At 35.2% G+C, this 20,050-nt stretch overlaps 1 protein-coding gene across 1 annotated transcript in view; it reads left to right on the forward strand.

Moving 5' to 3' along the window:
• The window catches only part of LOC140754859 (uncharacterized), a 117,670-nt gene that overhangs the window by 79,148 nt on the left and 18,472 nt on the right, over positions 1–20,050 (forward strand). The window contains exons 2-3 of the mRNA XM_073090011.1: positions 12,254–12,319; positions 13,057–19,975. Coding sequence (XP_072946112.1) covers positions 12,254–12,319; positions 13,057–19,975 — 6,985 coding nt within the window. The remainder of the gene's footprint in view (positions 1–12,253; positions 12,320–13,056; positions 19,976–20,050) is intronic.

The following is a 20,050-nucleotide window of genomic DNA, read 5'->3' on the forward strand; positions in this document are numbered from 1 at the left end:
GTATTACGTAAAAATTAAAACCCATCGAATTTAGATTCCTACCTGAGGTCCGCCATAGATGCGCCGCGACCACTAAGGACTAAGCTGGTATGCTTCGGAAAAGTATGTCTCCCTTACCACACCCTTCAAACCAGAACACAGAAGCGCTTAACACTACTGTTATAACGCAGAAATAGATACCTAACCAAATAATCCTTAGACTAATAATGACATTAGTCACCCAAATCCTGCTTGGTTTATCTCGGGTATTCAAAGTATTAAACCAGTCGTCCTTGGAGATCTGTATTAAAGTTTCTCAATATATTGGCAGTTTTTGTTGAGGCAACGCAATAAAATAAAATAATAATTCAATAGGCAGGTGTGGCAAGCGATTTTATCTTTTTACAGTCGAAATAAATGTCAATTTGTTAGTTCTTATTTATTATCATCTTAATTATATAGATTTTGTTGATAAGAATACTTTTGGGGTTCGATTGTGGCCACACCTTTTTATTTTTGATATTTGATAGCAATATATATGTGTTCTGTTTGAAGGGCACGGCAAAAGAGAGTACTAGATATTCCTAATTAATAACTTAATAGCAGAGGATCTATGGACGAACTCAGATGGGATATCAATTAAAACCTTTGTAGGGTTGATAACTAATGTGTGTTTAATAATTTTATCTACAAACGCTGATAATTGTCTAGAAAAAAGATTATAGAACCATCTAAAATAATTTTAAATTAGGATTATCTTGTTCTTACGTAATAATCTTACTTTTTGTAATTACAAAAAGTTATATTAAACCAAGTAATTTCTTTAAAGTTTTCAAGTAACTTAGTATTTAACGCAATAGTTAATTATTTTTGTCATAAGTAGAAATAGTAAAATATTTAATGGCCAATTTGGCCGTTAAACCTGCAATTAAAATTACCCAATGTGACTCTTAATTAGGTCTTATTTCAGGCACAACGATATATTTTCTCAAACAGAAAAACCTATTTCTTCTTCATTATTTCTTTACCATTAAATAACAATTCTAGAGGTGGTAGAGTCCTTCGTGATTCGACCCTGTAGGCACCAATGTTTCACTTATTTTGAAATTTAACTGCACTATTAATAGCTACTGTGTTCTGCTTGAAGAGTGTGGAAGGGGCGGATGGAAAATTAGAGCCTGGAATTCGAACCTTCTGATTCACAGGCCGAGTTTTAATCACTAAACTACCACGCTTACTTGAGCTTTAAGGAGAAAATCGTACAGCGTAACTTCAGCTATCTATGCCATTAGTTAAGAAATACGTCAGCTGTTTGCGAAAGCCAATAGTGTTAGTATTTCTCCATTTAATTCCGTATACCTAACCGGATTGTCACGACTATTACTAATGCTTACAAATATTCCGTTTACTATTGAAACGGACAAAGAAGTTTCGAACCTTTGTTGTATTATAAATATTATTTTGTATAACTGTCCTTTATTATGTTACAAAGTATACAAAAGGGATATTATAAGGTATCAATAAGGTAGACGGATTTGGTGATTTGTAATCAAATTAAAAATTAAGTAATTACTACAAATATTTGTAAATCACAAGTTTCTGGTTCCTACAACCCTTGTTATGGCCGGTTGCATTGCTATAATTATATTATATATTTTATTATAAATATTTAAATTTTCTACCTGTGAAGTTCATATGTAATCCTTGTCTATGTGGTAATGAGTAACATACAATAAACGTTACGACTATTTACTGCTTATATAATTAAATTATACATTATATTTACAGAGAAAAATTAAAAATACCCGACACCAAGAAAAAAAAGTGATGATCAAAAAACAATTGAACAGATTTTTTAAACATAACTCATCAATCATACACACTTCAATTCATTTTGACTCAAAAACCTATCAAAATTTATTCATTTGTCAAAAAATACGCTCTCAGCGGTAGAATCATATTTCACGGAGATACAAAAAAGAATCAAACACACAATAAATCCAATATCAACTTTAACATAGGTACAAAAGTCAATAAGAACATTATAGACATCGTGTCTTTGTAACATCGAGAACATTCTCAAGCAGTAACTTGAAACAATCAGCTGCCCGGTCAAGCTGGCGCCGGCAAGGTCGTACAAACCAAGATTCAGTATTGAGAGCAATCACGAATAACAAAACCTTAACCGGTACGAAGTGGGGCGGCCATGTGTACTAGGACTGTTTGAAAATCCAGCTAGATTTATAACTAATTATTAATAATGAAAATTCATCTATCTTATAGGCAAAACCTAGTAGAATGCCAATTTCCAATTTTTAGTCTGCAGACATTATTAAATATATTTATTCTGTACACAAATAATAGAGAGATTAATAATTTATTGATAACGGACGTAGGTAAGTCTGAATCGGTATAGTATTAAGCGGTATAATCTAAAGCCTGTATGAAGTCAAGAAGATATATGTGTATTATTAACAGTGTTAAATTATATAATAGGACGTATTTGTCCTAGAATCTTACACTGAAAATTCAAGTTCAAGTTTGGACCTGAAGTTGATGATGTATCCTCCCAAAATTTACCCCTCTTATAGTATCCTGTTTCCAAACTAAATGTTTTTTATGTGGTCATAATTATTTGTATGCAAAATGCAAAATTATTTCGACGTCGTTACTTGACATTAGCTTATCTTTGAACTTGAAAATATCTAGAAATTTTGTTCAAAATTAAGAAGCTTAACAAAAAAAACTTAAACTATTTCAGTACATATTTGATTTAAACAACCAATTAGCGCTAGTATGGAATTAGTGACTATCAACACAACATTTATTATAGATAATAAAAACAGTAATAAAATAACAATTACTATTAACTTGATCAACAAGGTTACCTAAACACCAATACATTCGCCAACGAGAAAGTCCAAACCAGCCTGCTTACACAACAGTAACAACTTTTGAAACCAGAGCCTAATATCAGCTGTCACTCAGTTGATAAGACGTTTTTTATAGCTTTTTTGACGTTCGTAATTAATATACTGATCGAACTAACATACTATGTTTGCTAGTCACGAGTTTACTATGAACGTGCTATGAAATAGTACATGCCATATTGCAATTTAATAATCGAGTACCTAGTCTACACTAATATTATAAAGAGGAAAACTTTGTTTGTTTGTTTGGTTGTAATGAATAGGCTCAAAAACTACTGGACCGATTTAAAAATTCTTTCACTATTCGAATTCGAAAGCTACGTTATCTACGAGTAACATAAGCTACATTTTATATGAAATATATTTGATAAATGCTTTTTGAGGCGGTACAAAGTTTGCCGGGTCAGCTAGTATTAAATAAAAACAGCCTTGTTATTAAAACTCGTCTTCTCAATCGAGGGGTCCCAGGTTCAAACCTCGGATTTTTCACAATTATAAAAAAATATTAATATACTTACTTAATTATCAGGATAATATAAACAAAAGGGGCATCAATATAAAGTACGAAGTAACGAAGAAAAATGTATCAAGTTGAAGCTCATTTCAAAGGTCATTAAACTTGTCGTTTTCGTGTGATGATGTACAAAAGCGCATGTTAAAATTTAATAGAACGCTTTCTTTTGTCGCTTGTAAACTTTAAGTAACAGATAAAAAAATAAAAAATTAACATATATGTTTAAGTCATAGATTAGTAAAGATACTTTCGCCTTGAAATTGAATGAAGCCACAAACGGCTTATTAGTAAGTTATTTTTTTGAATTCTTGACAAATAAAAACATTTTTAGAGAAAATTTACGAATAAATAACGAATACTGCGTAGTTTACATAATAAATAAATAATTATTTCAAATATTATAGGGACATTTTAGCACGGAGACGTGGCAAAACTTTTTTACGCAACTATTTCAATCCTCAAAATTGGGTACATTTTCTTGTTAGGAGTGAGTAATCTTTACTAAACTATGGTTTAAGTACAGACTCATTAAAAGTACAGACTCATTTAAATGTTATTTATATTACATAAATGGCAATGTATTAAAAATGCTCACGAAAACACTTAAACGAGAAATGAAGTTATCATCGGATCTTATAAGTTGAGGCCGCGTTCCAATATACTAAGAAAAAGTGATAAAAACGATACGTAAGCGTTATAGGCCTGTAGAACATTCTAGAGCGAATTCATTCATTCGAAAGACAACATTCGAAATTTAAAATCGAATAAGAAGAGACATTTAATTTTCTTAAACAATTCTCTTACATATACATCATGTTAAATAATATTAATTGTTAAACAAACTAAGAAAAGTAACAGACAATAGGTAAGCTCTATAGGCCTGTAGAACATTCTAGAGCGAATTCATTCATTCGAAAGACAACATTCGAAATTTAAAATCGTACGAGAACAGACATTTCTTTTTCTTAAAGAATTTCTCTTACATATACTTCATGTTAAGCACTATTGATGTTAAACAAACTAAGAAAAAAGTAACAGATATTACGTAAGCGCTATAGGCCTCTAGAACATTCTAGAGCGAATTCATTCATTCGAAAGACAACATTCGAAATTCAAAATCGAAAGAGAACATACATTTCATTTACTTAAAAGAATTCTCTTACATATACATGTTATGTTATGTTATGTTTAACATATATTATATATTAATTGTTAAACAAACTAAGAAAAGTAACAGGCGATAGGTAAGCTCTATAGGCCTGTAGAACATTCTAGAGCGAATTCATTCATTCGAAAGACAACATTCGAAATTTAAAATCGTATGAGAAGAGACATTTAATTTTGTTAAGCAATTCTTTCTACTTAGATACTTCATTATGTTAAACAATATTAAATCTATTTTAACCTGTGACTTCGACGCTCAATTGTTTTTATAGTAATCAAAGGTAAGATCTTGGGCTGTCCGAATTGCGTTATGTCATCATATTTATAACGTGTCGTCAGTCTGTTGTGTAAATTCTTGCGTATTTGTATTGTGGTTAATCATGAGAAAATATCGCAATACGCTATATCCGTTTGTGTGTAACATAAAGATGCTTCTGACATTTGCATATTTATAATATAAAAGATAAAATATTTGAATGTCTATTAAAATTAAAGAGTTGCTAAAAGAATGTTTATGACGAGAAGTAATAAGATACGTTATGTTACAAGTAATTAACTGAGTGAATGAATGAAATTTATCAGAAAATTTCATACTGAAGTGTAAAAGTTTAGAGTTGCTGACGCTTCATCAGACATTTAATGAGTTTTAAGAACTATTTCTGCTTTACAAAACCTACCTAAAGGGCTGCTGTTGCCTGCTTTGAAGCGTTGGTTTAAGATACACTTAACGAGTCTTAAGGTGTAACGTAGTTCCGAATTTAGAATCCTCTAACTCCTTGGAGCAAATAATAAATGTGTCAACCCGTAGAGTTGTACCTTCAAAATATTTTATTTGTTCATTCATTTTATCATTCATTCATTATTTAAAAACGATATTTTTTAGAACATTTCCTCATTAAATATCTTCCTTTATCAATTCCTTTAGCTTTCCTTTTCTTGTCCTAAACATGAGTATTTTACTAAGCTTTTACACAGCCTACTATCACTACATACCACTACAAGCCGGTATATCGACTGTTCGTTCACCCACTGACACACTTTCCGTCTCGCTCCCACTTGTAAAAACATCGATACACCTATCCTTGTCGCACACGCAAGTTTTTACACCTCAGTTTCCCAGTAATAAAACTCGGAGACAGGTTTCGAAATGGTCAGACTGTAGAAGGGTTATTGGCTTTACGTTAGAAAATAAATGGGTTATATGTAAAGATATGGTTATAAAGGTCGTAGAACCAGTAGGTTGACTGGGAAGGTTCCGCCGCTTTATATATTCTTGTGTTTCGGTGGAAACATCTTAGTCCTCAGGAGTGACTTATACGAGTATGTAATCGGCTGTTGAAAATCCCTATACTGCACACTTGTTTAAATTTTATAAAAACAGAGTTACAAATATTAGTAAGAAAAGGAAAAGTGTTTGTTTGCCAATTCTTATAAAAAGGGATTCATATAGTATTTATATCAATTTACGCCCATAAGTAATCAGTCTTAATCGTTATGTTTTTGTCTACTAATTTTTAAAATTTGAAAATGATTTCCTAGGAAATTGTCAAATTTTACTATTACTTAAACTTACTTAAACTATAATAAGCAAAAATTGGTTAAGAGACTAAGAGACGTACTCGTATGTCTAGTGTAAGATAGATAAGATTGATAAGATAATACTGGCTTCAATTAAAAGAGTAAAAAGTGTATGTAAATATGTAACATCTAAAAATTAATAACATTAAAGTGCTAAAAGTTAAGTGCAAAGTGCGGTTTAAGTGTTCCACTTAACCATAAAAACGATAGGTCACTTTCGGTGCCACTTGTAGTAAAAGTGAAAACGTTTAAAAAGTAAACTCCAAATCGGTCAATGAACAAGAACTTCCTTATTATATCTGTGGTGTTAGCGTTTTTAAATTTAGAATTATTCACAATTGAAAAATAATAAATTTCTGCGCAGTCAAGTGTTGCTATGTTTTAAATTTAGAATTATATTCACAATTGAAAAATAATAAATTTCTGCGCATTTTTACTTTTTTATATAAATACATCTTTTACGTTTAATTCAGATTCCGGTTTTTTGCTCTGAATACAAAGTATGGTGAGTGGTCACTACTACCCACCAATGAACCATATCATTTTTGCAATTTGCTAAGGGGTTTTTAAAGACTCAAATGTAAGTCAATCGAAGCCAGCACATCCTTCCACCAAAACGCAGAATACAACACATACACAATATTTTGTGCTAAAACTAACAATTTCGGGTTTTAAACGCGAAATAGTTTTTTTAATTGTTTAACCTAATGATTAGGCAGACGTGCTACCTGATGGAAAGTAGTCAACGCCTATGGACTATGTCTATGGACATTTGCAACACCAGAGGAGTCGCCAATGCATCGCCGGCTTTGTATGAGAGCTCTTTTTGCACCTTTTTTGAAGAGCCCCATGTCATAGCGCTGAATACCTCACGAGTTGTGGCGGTGATACGTCGGTCAAATCAAACCAAACTCCATTAACCACCAATTACCATCACTAGACTCCATTAATCCAATCAATCCAAATCTCGTAATAAAACGAACCAATGGGGGTCTAAAGTAACCGTTCGTCTTAGTTCCCAAGCGATAATAAAACTCATTCACTCACTTTTAAATTTAGAACTAAAACCGGTTGATCGGTAACGGACCTTATGACCTTCGAATAAAGTCGCTTAGCGTTTGAACTTTTAAGGAGAACGTGCGAAATAATTATCATTTGACATTTCTATGTTTGTAATTAAGTTTATATGACCACTTAAGGTAACACCGTGTAGCTTTAACGTTAACGAAAGTCTAACCGGCTGTCAAATCCATGGTTAAGCAATTCATGGGTTTCACCACTTTGTTATTAATGTTAACATGACGTCATAACCAACACTTAACGTTAACGGGTCGATTTCGGTTGGTCAAAGTTATTGTTTTTTTAACTTCCATATCTGTCAACGTCAACAAAAAAATGTGGGGACTGTGATTCGAATGATGCATTATTGCATTGTATTGCTATTGTCAATGTTATTGTTATCGTCAAAGTATTTGTTATAGTTAACTTTTGCGCAAATGTTAATCAGGCCTACGGTGCAACTAACCCTTAATATTTGAATTAAGCGCTCTTATTACATAGTAGAGGTTTCCTTGAAGCTTCGAAAGTAGAGTAGTAGCTGATTACGATACTGTATCTCGTACAGAAGCTGTAACGGGAATTACATTTTATAGCTAATATAGAGAATGTTATGTTAATTTAGCTGCTATATTTGTGGCTTCAATTTGCGTAGGAAACCAAAAATTTTAGGTTCTAAAGTACAATCTTGATCAAACCTGATTGAAGATAGAAGTGTTTAATTTGGGTAATAGGTTTCTTTTATAACGCAGGCACCCAATAATAAAAAAAAAATAAAAATAAAAATGATTTATTGCATCAAAAGTAGTACATTGTTTTACAATATTGTTGGGTACCCTCTTTTGAGTACGTTAGTACCTGTAGTAGAGGGTCCCGCTCTTCCCTTATACAATACTAAGTACTACTAAATACAATTTTCCAAATATATTATAATTTAATATAATTATTTGAACAATGTTGAATTTATTTTATTTTATAATTAAGAATATATGTATATAAAATAAATATAATATAATATAGTGGATATATAGTGAATATGAAATAGTATCTATGTATTATGTCTGTGTGTGTGTGTGTGTGTGTGTGTGTTTGTGTGTGGATGTGTGTGTGTGCTTACGTATGTGTATATGTAAGTGTAAGGTGCATCAGGTGAAGGTACAAAGAAGAGATTCTGTTTCTTCATAATTAAGTTTTTGTAACCAATCTTTTAAACATTTTTTACAATCATAGTATTTCATGGTGTATATATCTACATCCTGGTTTATTTTATTAAATAGATAAATAGATAGTCTTACGTATTGTCTTGATGCAAATTTACTTTTAAATAGGTCGGTATAGGGCAATGTATACTTTCTACGTTTATTCGCCACTGGAGGCTGATATTTTAAGCTTTTATGAAGTTTTAGAATAGTTGCTGATACGTAAAGTTTTCTTACCGAGAGCAGGCCAGACAATTTGTATAAATCAGAAGTGGGGAATCTATACGGTTTGCAGTACATCACTTTTATCAGGCATCTTTGAGCTCTTTCAAGTTCAAGGAACCTTGTCTTAGCTGCTCCGCCCCATATAGGAATGCAGTAGCTCATCGTAGATTGAACTAGGGCTATGTATACTTTATTTAGCAATGATTTTGTACATATATGCCGCAGGGACTTAAATATCCAGATTAGTTTCCTAATCCGGGTCGCCATCAAATCCAGATGCGAATACCAAGTTAACCTCTGGTCAACCATAACCCCAAGGTATTTTACATTGGATACTTTATTTATTTGAGGACAGTCACAGTCAAAGTGTAAGTCTGGGCATCTATGAATTTTTATTTTAAAGTCAGGTGGTGGTTGTGTTTTATTAGATTTCGTAAAGCAGACATAATTTGTTTTAGAGATGTTCAAAGTTAGTAAGTTCTCATTTAGCCACTTTGCTACCTCGGCCAGACCTAATTCTGCTGTTTTCTTTACAGAGGACCACGTATCTCCTGCGAAAACAATTGCAGTATCATCTGCGTATGAAAACAGCTGCCCGTCCCTAAGTTCCATATTACATAATTGATTTATATACATCAAAAATAGGGTCGGGCCAAGCACACTTCCTTGGGGGACTCCGTAATTGACCGTTATAGGATCACTTATGAAACCTCCAATTTTGACTGACTGTTTCCTATTTTCAAGGTAGCTTGCAAAAAGAGACAGAGATTTCCCCCTTAAGCCCAGACTTTCTAATCTCCACAACAGAATCGGTACAGATACTGTATCGAAGGCATTTTTTAAGTCCAAAAACACCGTCAAACACATTTTATTTTTATCAACATGTTGAACAATTAATTTACTGAGATCCCCTACAGCATCCTCGGTGGATAGGCCTTTACGGAAACCATACTGTGACTTAGAAATGATGTTGAATTTGTCAAGATAGTTAAGGAGTCTTTTATTTATTAGCTTTTCCATGATCTTAGAGATAGAAGTTAAGACCGATATTGGTCTATAATTAGTAATTTCTTCTCTAGTTCCGCTCTTATATACCGGAGTTATAATCGATTGCTTAAAAGCGTCCGGGAATACACCTTTTTCGAAACTTAGGTTAATTAAATCGCTAATTATAGGCACAATTATTTCCTTCGACTTTTTCAGGAAGGCGGTTGGGATATTATCCCATCCAGAGGCGCTGTTTGAATCCAAGGTCATAAGGGTACTCTCTACTTCAGATGGATCTGTATCTAATATACCAAAAGATCGCAATCGAGAATCCAAAATAACTAAACAATAAGAAAGGATATTTTGATATTCAACCTCTAAGGTTGAAAGATTGGTTTAAAAACTGCCAATATTGAAGCAAGCTCTATGAAACTTATTATTTGGCTTTCTGGTAAGAAGTAATGAAAACACCTATTTCACCTTTTTTGGGAAAGAAATCCTAGAGAATTCTCTAGTAGGGGTTAGTTAAAGGTGTACGCAAAAGCTTTGTTGGCAAAAGCTAGTGAAAACTTATTAGTTTTATATTGCTGTTTTATGGCAATATCAAGTACTTCCATACCACGGCATGGAAACCACGAAGGCTTCTACCAACCATATCATCACTTTAAATTACATGATCAGATTATATTACGGCCCTTAAAGAAAGCAGCGGTTACGCAAGCGCTCTTATTTGCCAAGATGGGGTCACGTTTGACCTCAATATTCTGATAGAAAGTGAAGATGTTTGCAAACCTAGCCTCCTAACTTTCATTTTGAACCTCGCTCAGTGACCAATGAATTCAGTTAAACCACCGATAACTATTTCTGGTTTACAACAGTAATGAAGGAAGAAAATAAATTGCTGTTGTTATTACGAGTAGTATCATACGTACAATGTTTATGTTTTAGATTCTTGACAAGCGTAAATATACCTGGTGTATCTGGGATCTTTAACAAGCTGAATGACTCAGTTCTAATTAGATAAGAAATTGTACCTGTAAATCATCACAGTTTTACTACTTCTTTAGAGTAAATTAAGTTAAGTAACGCCTCGTGTTTTATTTTATGAAATTGAAGTAGATGACGAGCACTTGAATGTAAGGACGTCTGTTATTAGCTAAAACAGAATTAAAGTATTACCTGTAGTCTAAAACTCTAGCCCTGCTCCTAACGACTAAGTTGGAACTCTTCGTGTAAGTGTATTTGCGTTCGCTCAAACAGACACACTCAAATCAGAATACTGGTGTAACGATAGTACACTCCAATTGGTTCCGCGCCCTCTGAATCCGCCGGTTCAGCCGTCTTCATCAGATCGTTAGTCTATCTGATCTTGGGTGATCTGTGCCCTGTTTATAATAATGAATTGGATTAATAGAACATAATAGCTTGAAGGTGGTAGAGCCCTTTGTGGTTCGACTCCGGCGGCACCACCGCCACACCTATTTCTACCTAATAACAGCAGTGTTAGGCGCTGCTGTGTTCCGGTTTGAAGGGTGTGGTAAAGAAGACAGACTTGTCTGAGGCGTTCCAACTTAGTCCTCAGGGGTAACGGCGCATCTGTGGCCGACTCAGGTAGGAATATCGAATCTTATCTGGGGTTGATTACAGATGTCCATGGGCGGCAGTAGCCACTTACCATCAGGTAGACTGCATGCTCTTCTGCTACTCCTATATTATAAAAAAATGTTCTACTGTACAATTCTCAAAACTAAAATGTCAGTAGTAGTATTATTCCGGTATTACATACCTGTTAATTATTCGAGGGTTATCCAACATTTGACTTGCGAAAGTTTGGTGTATTCCCTTCAGACCTTGCGAAATATTGGAACAATGGTCGTTATCACGATCAAAAACGTTGCTAAGTCTTTTTCTCACAATTATCTTCAGTTTTGGCACTTCCTCAGTATTGCTTCATTGTGTTAAAATATTATTTACATTTCAAAAGTCCGACTTCTTAATCGACTTTGAAAGGAAGTCTGTGTTTACGTCTGCTTTTTGTTTTGTTTATCTATAATAGATAGTTGTGGACAATTAGTTATAAGAAGAATATAAATTATCTATTTTAGCCATAAATGATACAACACATGATAGACTTGTATTGTTATATGTCGATCCAACATTAAATTGAGCTTCTACTAATTGATAAATTTCTCAAACATTACTCTAAAGTGTCATGCTTTGCTAATTCTACTGCAAATATCTGTAAAATCTCCAAATTATATTGTCAAAAGGTTCATTGCCCGGTTATTAATCGTTTGATATCTCAAGCAGAACCTTAGCCCGACCTTGCTACTCTACTTTCCACGAGACATCTGGGTTAACGTAACGAATTATGAAACTGTTGATTTGTCTCACAATTTAGAGCATTTTTAAGACGCTCTCTAGGCTAGAGAATATTTATTCAGACATTTATAAATAGTAAAAGCAATTGCAAAAAATTACGTACAAAGAAATCAAGTGGAAAGAGAAAAGTAATTCAAATTTAAAAACCTACACTTCAATTCATTCAAGTCATTCAAATCGAGATGGTTTTATTGATTGTGTAGCAGATAATATTAATTTTGTACTTTCAATTGTTTCAGAACTTGATGAATTCACACCAGTAGAAGCATCAAGAATAAAGAGAGAAGGAGTCCCTGAAAACAGAGGTCAGTATAAGTACCATTCTAAGCTTGACTATCTTCTGTATAATATTGCTATGCCTGCGTATTTTGTTCTAATAGAAATGAATTCTCTTCAAATATTATTTCGTAGTTTCTTATCCGTTTTCTTAACGTATTTAGCAATACTGTCATGAATGTTTTCTCTTATATTTACAATAACTTTCTTAAAACCTTTTAACAACTTTTCTCTTGAATAATTTATCAGTTGTATATTCAATCGGTGTAAGTTGATGATTTTTTGTTACATTATAACATCCTCTTTTAATTATTTTACCAGAAACCCGGCATATTTTTGGGATAAATAGTATGTATTCGTATGTAAGATAAAACATCTAGATGCTATCTTAACTTTTCTGACTAAAGTCTAGTAAATGCTTTAAAATCATAATATGCCGACTAACAGACATTCAGATAAGCAGATTTAAAAAAAAGTTTTTATATTTTGCAAGTAATTGCTTTTATGAATACAAGAAATCATCAACTAAACCAAGAAAGTTGTACAAAATAGTGCTAACTGGCCTGCAAAAATTTGTTGTTTCTCTATAATTTATTTATATGTATTTTATTTTTATTTGTATTGCATTATTAATTGTATGTTTTTTCTTTCTCTTTCAAATCTAATCCCCGGGTCGTGGTCAACATCCAAACTCAACCGGATTTTGTAAAATATACCGCACCTCCACGTATCCCCTCCATGACTTGATGTGACTTTGACGATCCAGACCTGACAGTTCTGCTTATCAACGACCAGAAACGAAACGACTATAACACGAAGGTCGGAAGGTACCATAGCGTCAAACCTCTCATCGGCCTTTTGACGTCGACCGCGCGAACTTTCATCCAAGACGGAGTGACGACAGAATTTGCCACGCAAATTTTGGGAACCACCTTGGACAATGGCCGAATTTATGCTCAAGTCCTTACTAAGTCTTCCCTTGTTCTCTACAACAAGCCATCAAACGTTGACGATGCCTTCATAGTCAATCCAACACGCGTACATTCAGCTTTTGATGGCCAATGGAATGTCAAACAAGACTTAGGTGTCATTGACCCAGACAAGTTTGTTCTGAAAAACACAGATTATATTGCGCCAAGCAGCAAAATGGAAATAATTTACGCTAGTAAACCTGCTCAGGAAAACTTTAAATTTTGGAATGCACCAGACACTCAAATTGATAATCAAATTGTCGAGGAGCCTACTGCTCGAAGGGTACAAGAATATAATGAGATTCCAAAATTTGAAGTTTATAATTATTTGGATGGCCCTGCCATAGAAGCTGAAAATAAATTTGTAGTGCAACCTTCTGTTTTAGATATTAATAATGTTAATACTCTTCATCGGCAAAGTAAAGCATATGAACCTTTTCCTGAACCTGTAAAAATAGAGTCGCCTGCTGTAGTAGACAATTTTAATGACTCCAATATTGTAAAAGTAAAGCCGAATTATGATTTACCTACATTTACTATCAAGAACGAGTTTTCACCAATATTTTATTATATTGATAATGTTGAATCACATCGTTCTCCTCAACAGACTTCACAGCAAACTAAACTCCCTAAAAAGTTGTTCGGGCAAAAAAGTGAGCCGAGACCTAAGAAAACATTCACATATGCCGGTTTCGCAGATTTTACAACAGTCGTTGGTGATACGGTTATTATATTCACTCCCAACACTGAAACTATCCGTCCCCAAAATCCAGACGAAGTTAATGTATTCCCATCCGCTAAGCCTGTAGACAAACTAGCTAGCAAAGTAACATTCCTTTCTGCTGAAATACCAGTCGCTACTGCTACTTATAAAGCCCATGAAGCTAATGCAGCTACAAAAATATCTTCTATTGAGGAAATAGAAGTAGTCACAGAAAATACTTCAGGAAGTGAGGAAGAAGATTTGAAAAAGGCTGTATACAACGTTGATGACAGGATTCCTGAAACCGTTAGTGTTCAGTATAGCAACGGATTTGATTTTAACATTGATGTTATTCAACCATCAGAGCCTGCCTTTACTACCACCGAAAGTACTCGTACTACGGAAGATTTTGAAGTCTTACCAAATAAAGAATATAATTCAGAAGTAACTGAGCCGTTAACAACATTGACCCCATCTTCTACACTTATTGAGACATCTTCTGAATCGGCCGTAACAGAAAGTAATGCAGGTGAAATTTTCACAAATTCAGAAGAGGAAACTGAAAATACAGCAGCAGAAGTAACAGAAAAGATGGAAGAGGAAGAAGAAGAGGAACAAGAAGAAGAAGAAGCACCTCAAGGAGACGAACCTGAAATATTAACTACTACTGAAAGTGGGCACAGTGAGGAATCTTTCGAAGATATCGAAACTACTACTGAAAATAAATTGGAAAAGAATGAAGAAGTAATATGTACATATGGACTCGAAACACAATCTACAATGACAACTGAATATAAAACATTGACTTATTTGACTACGTACTTCTTATCTTTAGAGAACACTGAAACGTCTACTTCTATTAAATCTGATGTAGTTATTGAAAGTAATGTTGGTTACCTTACAAATATAGCGTGCAAAACGAGCCACATTGATATCGAACCTACTTCAGTTGTGACAGTTGTAACCACCGAGACAGAGCGCCAATATATGGAGACTCCAGAGATCACTTCTGAGAAAGAACCTGTTTCTCCTCCACCAACTGAACCGACTACTGAAAGCCCTAAAACTACTCTATCGCTCGGAAATAGAGCAGGTGAAATATTGTCTCCCATCCAAGAAGACAGTGTACCTAATACAGAATCTGATACTAAAGAAACAATAGAAGAAGAAGCGCCCACGACAGCAACAACAGAGAGTGTATCAACAAGCCATAGCCACGTAGAAGTAACAGTTAGTACCGAACATCCACCAACCGAATCGATTGATTCACAGGAAGACGATGATGAAAACACTCATGAAAATGAAATCGATCTTATTTACAAAACTCTTTACACCACTTACACCTACTTCACAACGTTCTTCGGTGAACAAACATCTAGTATTGCTAGCCACAAATCTGTTGTTACCAACATTATTACTTCAACAGTAGACTTATCTAATCTCGATCCATCTTTACTAGGAGCATTTAATGAGGATGATATTGCTCCCACTAGTGTTGGGGTAGGCCGACCAACAGAATCGTTTGCGATTAATAGCATTATCGATTTGGTAAAGAATAAAGACGTAATTGAATCAGTTGAGATAAATGATAATTATAATTCACAAACTCCAACACCCTCGTTAGGTGACGACATTATTGCAAGTATCAAACCAGATGCCGTTAAAACTTATTTCACTACTTATACGTTCTTTACAACTATATACGTTGGATCAGATGCTAATGTGTGTAGTAGAAGTGAAGTTTATACCAACTATGTAGGTCCAGATGAACTGATCCCGACAAAGAGTAATCCCTTGCTTGTTGAAAATACTAGAGCTCAGTTTGATTTTAGAAACTGCAAGCAAGTAAAGCGTGAACAAACTGAAAAAGCCGATGAAAACTCATCAGTTGAAACTACAGTATCAGAAGGAAATAAAGATGAATCTAATAATGATAAAATAGATCCTACGAACCCAGCGCCACTTGAAGTAGACATGTTGTTTAGTGTAGAGTCAAATCCCTTGTCTGAAAATTCATATGTTACTGATGTAAAATCTTCATCATCAAAAGGTGAAACTAAGTATATAGATAACAACAATGTATTAGATGACCAGATTAGTTCCGAAAGCAATATTGATGAGATATTACCATCTCCTACGCTCTTATTGCAAACTAGTTACACTACGTTTACATATTTCACAACAATGTACATTGGTAAAGATTCTAGCAAAGTTAAAAGTAGGTTAGAGACTATAACTAATGTTGTTACTGAGACTATAACTCCTAAGACGGAACCCGAAGAGGAAAATAATTTGCCTATTACATATTACACAACATTTACATATTGGACTACTTTATACAAAGACAAGTCTACAACAATTACTAGCCGCGAAGAAATAGTTTCGAATGTTGTGACTCCTTCAGTACTTGCTATACCTACAGTAAGTCCCATTGATACAACACCCATAGACATTGAAAGTGTTTTGCCTCCAAAGGAACTTGAAGTTCAATTGAAACCATCTTTAATTGAGGATAGTTTAGAGCAAGATGACGGAAAGGCAACATTCTATACAACTTACACTTACTTTACAACATTCTATGCCGGTAATACATCACAAATTAGGAGTAGCTTAGAAACAGTTACTAATATTGTTGATAACACAAAAGTGGTAGAAGATAACCAGTTAGGAAGAAAAGTACCGTTAGGAGCAGTTGATAAAAATTTGATCCACGACAATGGTGACAAACCTTATATCGAACCATCTGTGATTAAAGAAGCGATCACACCAACTAAGGTCCCTGATGTTTCTGTTATTGGGTCCACAGTATTAGTTGGAACATATATTGACAACCTATTTGCTGAAGTCAAACCTGAAGAAGGTAGTAAGACATCTACGGATCCCGACAAAAAAATACTATTCTCTCAAGTCGCTGTTATATCAGGTGATTCGACAGTGGTGACTAATGATAATAAATCAGTAAATGATGATGGCTCTACGACTACTAGTACAACAACCACAACAACCACAGAGGGTTCCGTCATAAGCCCTACTCCGGAAGTAATAGAAAGTTCTGTAGCGGAGCCAGAAGTGACAACTGAATATAAATTAGAATCGGAAGAAGAAGATGATGAATCGAGTCCTAAAAAGCCGGGTCGTCTCACATTTACTACTAAAAAGCCTTCATTTACTCCTGTCATAATACCGTTTGCATCACGAAATAGACCAACGTTCAGTCCAAAGCGCGTTCCTCTTTTGAGCAGCGCTACAACAATTACTCGTCCAGATTTCACACCTACTATAACAGCCACACCAACACTGAAATCAGTTAGACCATCTGGTGGATTTGGAGGTGCTAGAAAGCAAGCCCCTGCCCCTGGACCGTCCAGTGCCGGACGTAGATTCTCTGGTCGCGGAAGTGGATCTGTAATTCCATCTGGAAATATTCCATCCGCATCCAGGCCCGGTGGTGGCTTTATTAGAGGCAGTATACAGCCAACCTCTCGAAGAAGTGGATTCAGGTCAAGTTCTTTACGTAGTAATAACTTAGATTATGCAAGCAGATCAGCGGTACCGAGAATCAGGCCTACGGCTTCATCTAGATTAAGAGGTGGAAGGCAGTCTGCGTCTATATTATATCCACCTGCAGAACAAAATGAATTTGAAACATCAGCTACTTTGCAAGATGAGAATGCTACGGAACCTCTAGAAGATGCTACGGAAATTCCTTCTAAATCGACTAATAACCCATTGTTTAGATTTAGAAGGCCACCTGTAGCTAGACAACCAGGTACCGCTATCACACCCAGATCAACAACGCCCTCTAATAGGAGAAATGTAGCAACTCGTGGTCGCTTAACAACAACCACTCGCAGAACCACCACTCGGACAACTCCTAATCCATTATTATCTTTGAAGAGACAAAGACCCAATGCGTTATTCCCTAGAAGGAACTTATTCAGGCAACCTGAACCAGAGCCTGAACAAGAATTGAACGAAAATGATCCTAAAGATGAAAATGAAGAATTATTAGATGAAGAGGAAGAGTTTGAAGAAGACAATGATTATGATTCCTCGGATAGAAGAGAGCAGCAAGTGCCTACTCCAGCCACGCCAGCTCCTAAAAAGAATATAGTACAAATACGGCCTTTTGCTTTTAAACGACGAGTTAAACGTCAGGTAGATTATGGAAATCGCAAATACACAAACTTCCGAAGACCTGGAGGAAAGATAGGCAGTACACGTCGTCCTGATCCAGAACCAGAAACGGAACCTCCAGCACCACCTCCTCAAAAGAAGAGACCTAGTGGTCGATTCACAACTCGTGGTAATACTAGGACTACTACTGACGTAGCTCCTAAGTCACCTGGAAGACAACCGTTCATTGTACGTGGTTCAAGCAGTCCGAAGACCACAACAACAGCTGCACCTGCTTACAGACGAAGCAAAGCTAGAACCTCGAACTCTCGAACTACAACTATTTCTTCTAGGCCTAAAGCGCCCCGTCTTGTGAACAAAAATTCACAATCTGATAGAACAAGAACCAGTTCTGCTCGGTCTACTGGAAGATCACGAACCAGAACCACTACGAGCAGAGCATCTAGCAGACAGAGGAACTCGTTCGAAAACCTGAGCGGAGAAAGATTTAACAGTTTCAACAACATTTTGAACGACGGAAAAATAACTATCACTCATCAATTACCGATTGAAGTTACAATCCCAGTTGTTAACGGCAAGATTACTGAATACAAAAATGTTTTAACCGCTAAACCTAGTATTGAAACTTTATTGTTGAATCAAGTATCAACGACTGTTGGGCCTCTTGGAAGTCAACAGTTGGTACTTGCTTCGGAATCATCAGAGTTAGGTGAAAATGGTGTAACAAAGGTCACAAAATTCGTCTTGCACGAAACTCCGACTACTACAGTTATTTTTACACCAACCACGATAAGAGGGCGTAAGACTTCATATTCCCATGTACTTCCGAGTACAGTATATAATGTAGAGCCTGTGGTACAAACTTTAGCTCCTGAACTGAACGCTAATGTTCCGTTAGCTAACTTGTTGCTTTCTCAACTTCTGCTTGGAAATCAACAGCCTGCGATAAATCCCCTATTAGCATTACAGGGTCAGGGATTATTACCGCAGCAACCAGTAGTACAAACACCTGTAACTGAGTACAAAACTAGAACAACTTCTTATGTCACCACTGTCACTGATGCTAGGGAGACAGTTTTGCCTATAACATTTAAAGGTAAGGCGATATTGACCACTATAGTGGATCCTACAACAAGTGTAATAACGGCCACTGAATATATTACAGATACGGTCGTTACTACGCCAACAGTTCTCGCACCTCAGCCTCAATTTAACTCGTTGCTCCTTCCCTTACTCCTTCAGCAACAACAACAGCAACAACAATTATCTTTGCAAACAGCTAATCCATTACTGGGACTTGCTCAACCAGATCTTCTGGCAAATAACTTAGTACCAAATAATAATTTAAACAATGACATTTATAGTAACAGTCCTAAACCTAATATACTATCAGATTTGAATAGTAACGAAGACTTTGCTGATGATGTTGCTGATAGCGAAGAAGATTCCCCTCCACCGCCCCCACCACCTACACGTGGTAGAAATAGGCCGAAGCCGCATAAGCCGGCTCCGCCTAAACATACCAGTGTAGTAACTATCTATGTATCAGGTAGACATCCGGGTGAATTCAGCACAGTCTTGTCTACCGTTGTAACAGATGACACACAAAGCGTGAGGAAACGCGAAGCCATATATTACGAAGATGTGAAAATATTACCGTCATTGCTACCGACTGTTGACGAACTTATTGGTTCTCAAGCCGATAACATTTTAGAAAATTCTGTTGACACAAACAAAAGCTTAGAAAGCTCTCAAGGCGATTCTCAGATCGAGACACAAAGCTTAGAGAGTATAGTAGGTAGTTTAAGGGACCATATAAGTTATGATGCATCACCATCGTACATCGTTAAATTGGAAAGGCCGTCAGCAATCAGAAATAACGAGCAAAGCGCAATCGATGACGTCTCATGAAACCCGAACAACTCTTTAGGTGTATAAAGTAAAGTAAT

This window comes from Epargyreus clarus, unplaced genomic scaffold, assembly GCF_041222505.1.
Source record: "Epargyreus clarus isolate Ecla_fem2 unplaced genomic scaffold, WU_Ecla_fem_2.2 ptg000031l, whole genome shotgun sequence".
In the NCBI taxonomy this organism is placed as follows: domain Eukaryota; kingdom Metazoa; phylum Arthropoda; class Insecta; order Lepidoptera; family Hesperiidae; genus Epargyreus; species Epargyreus clarus.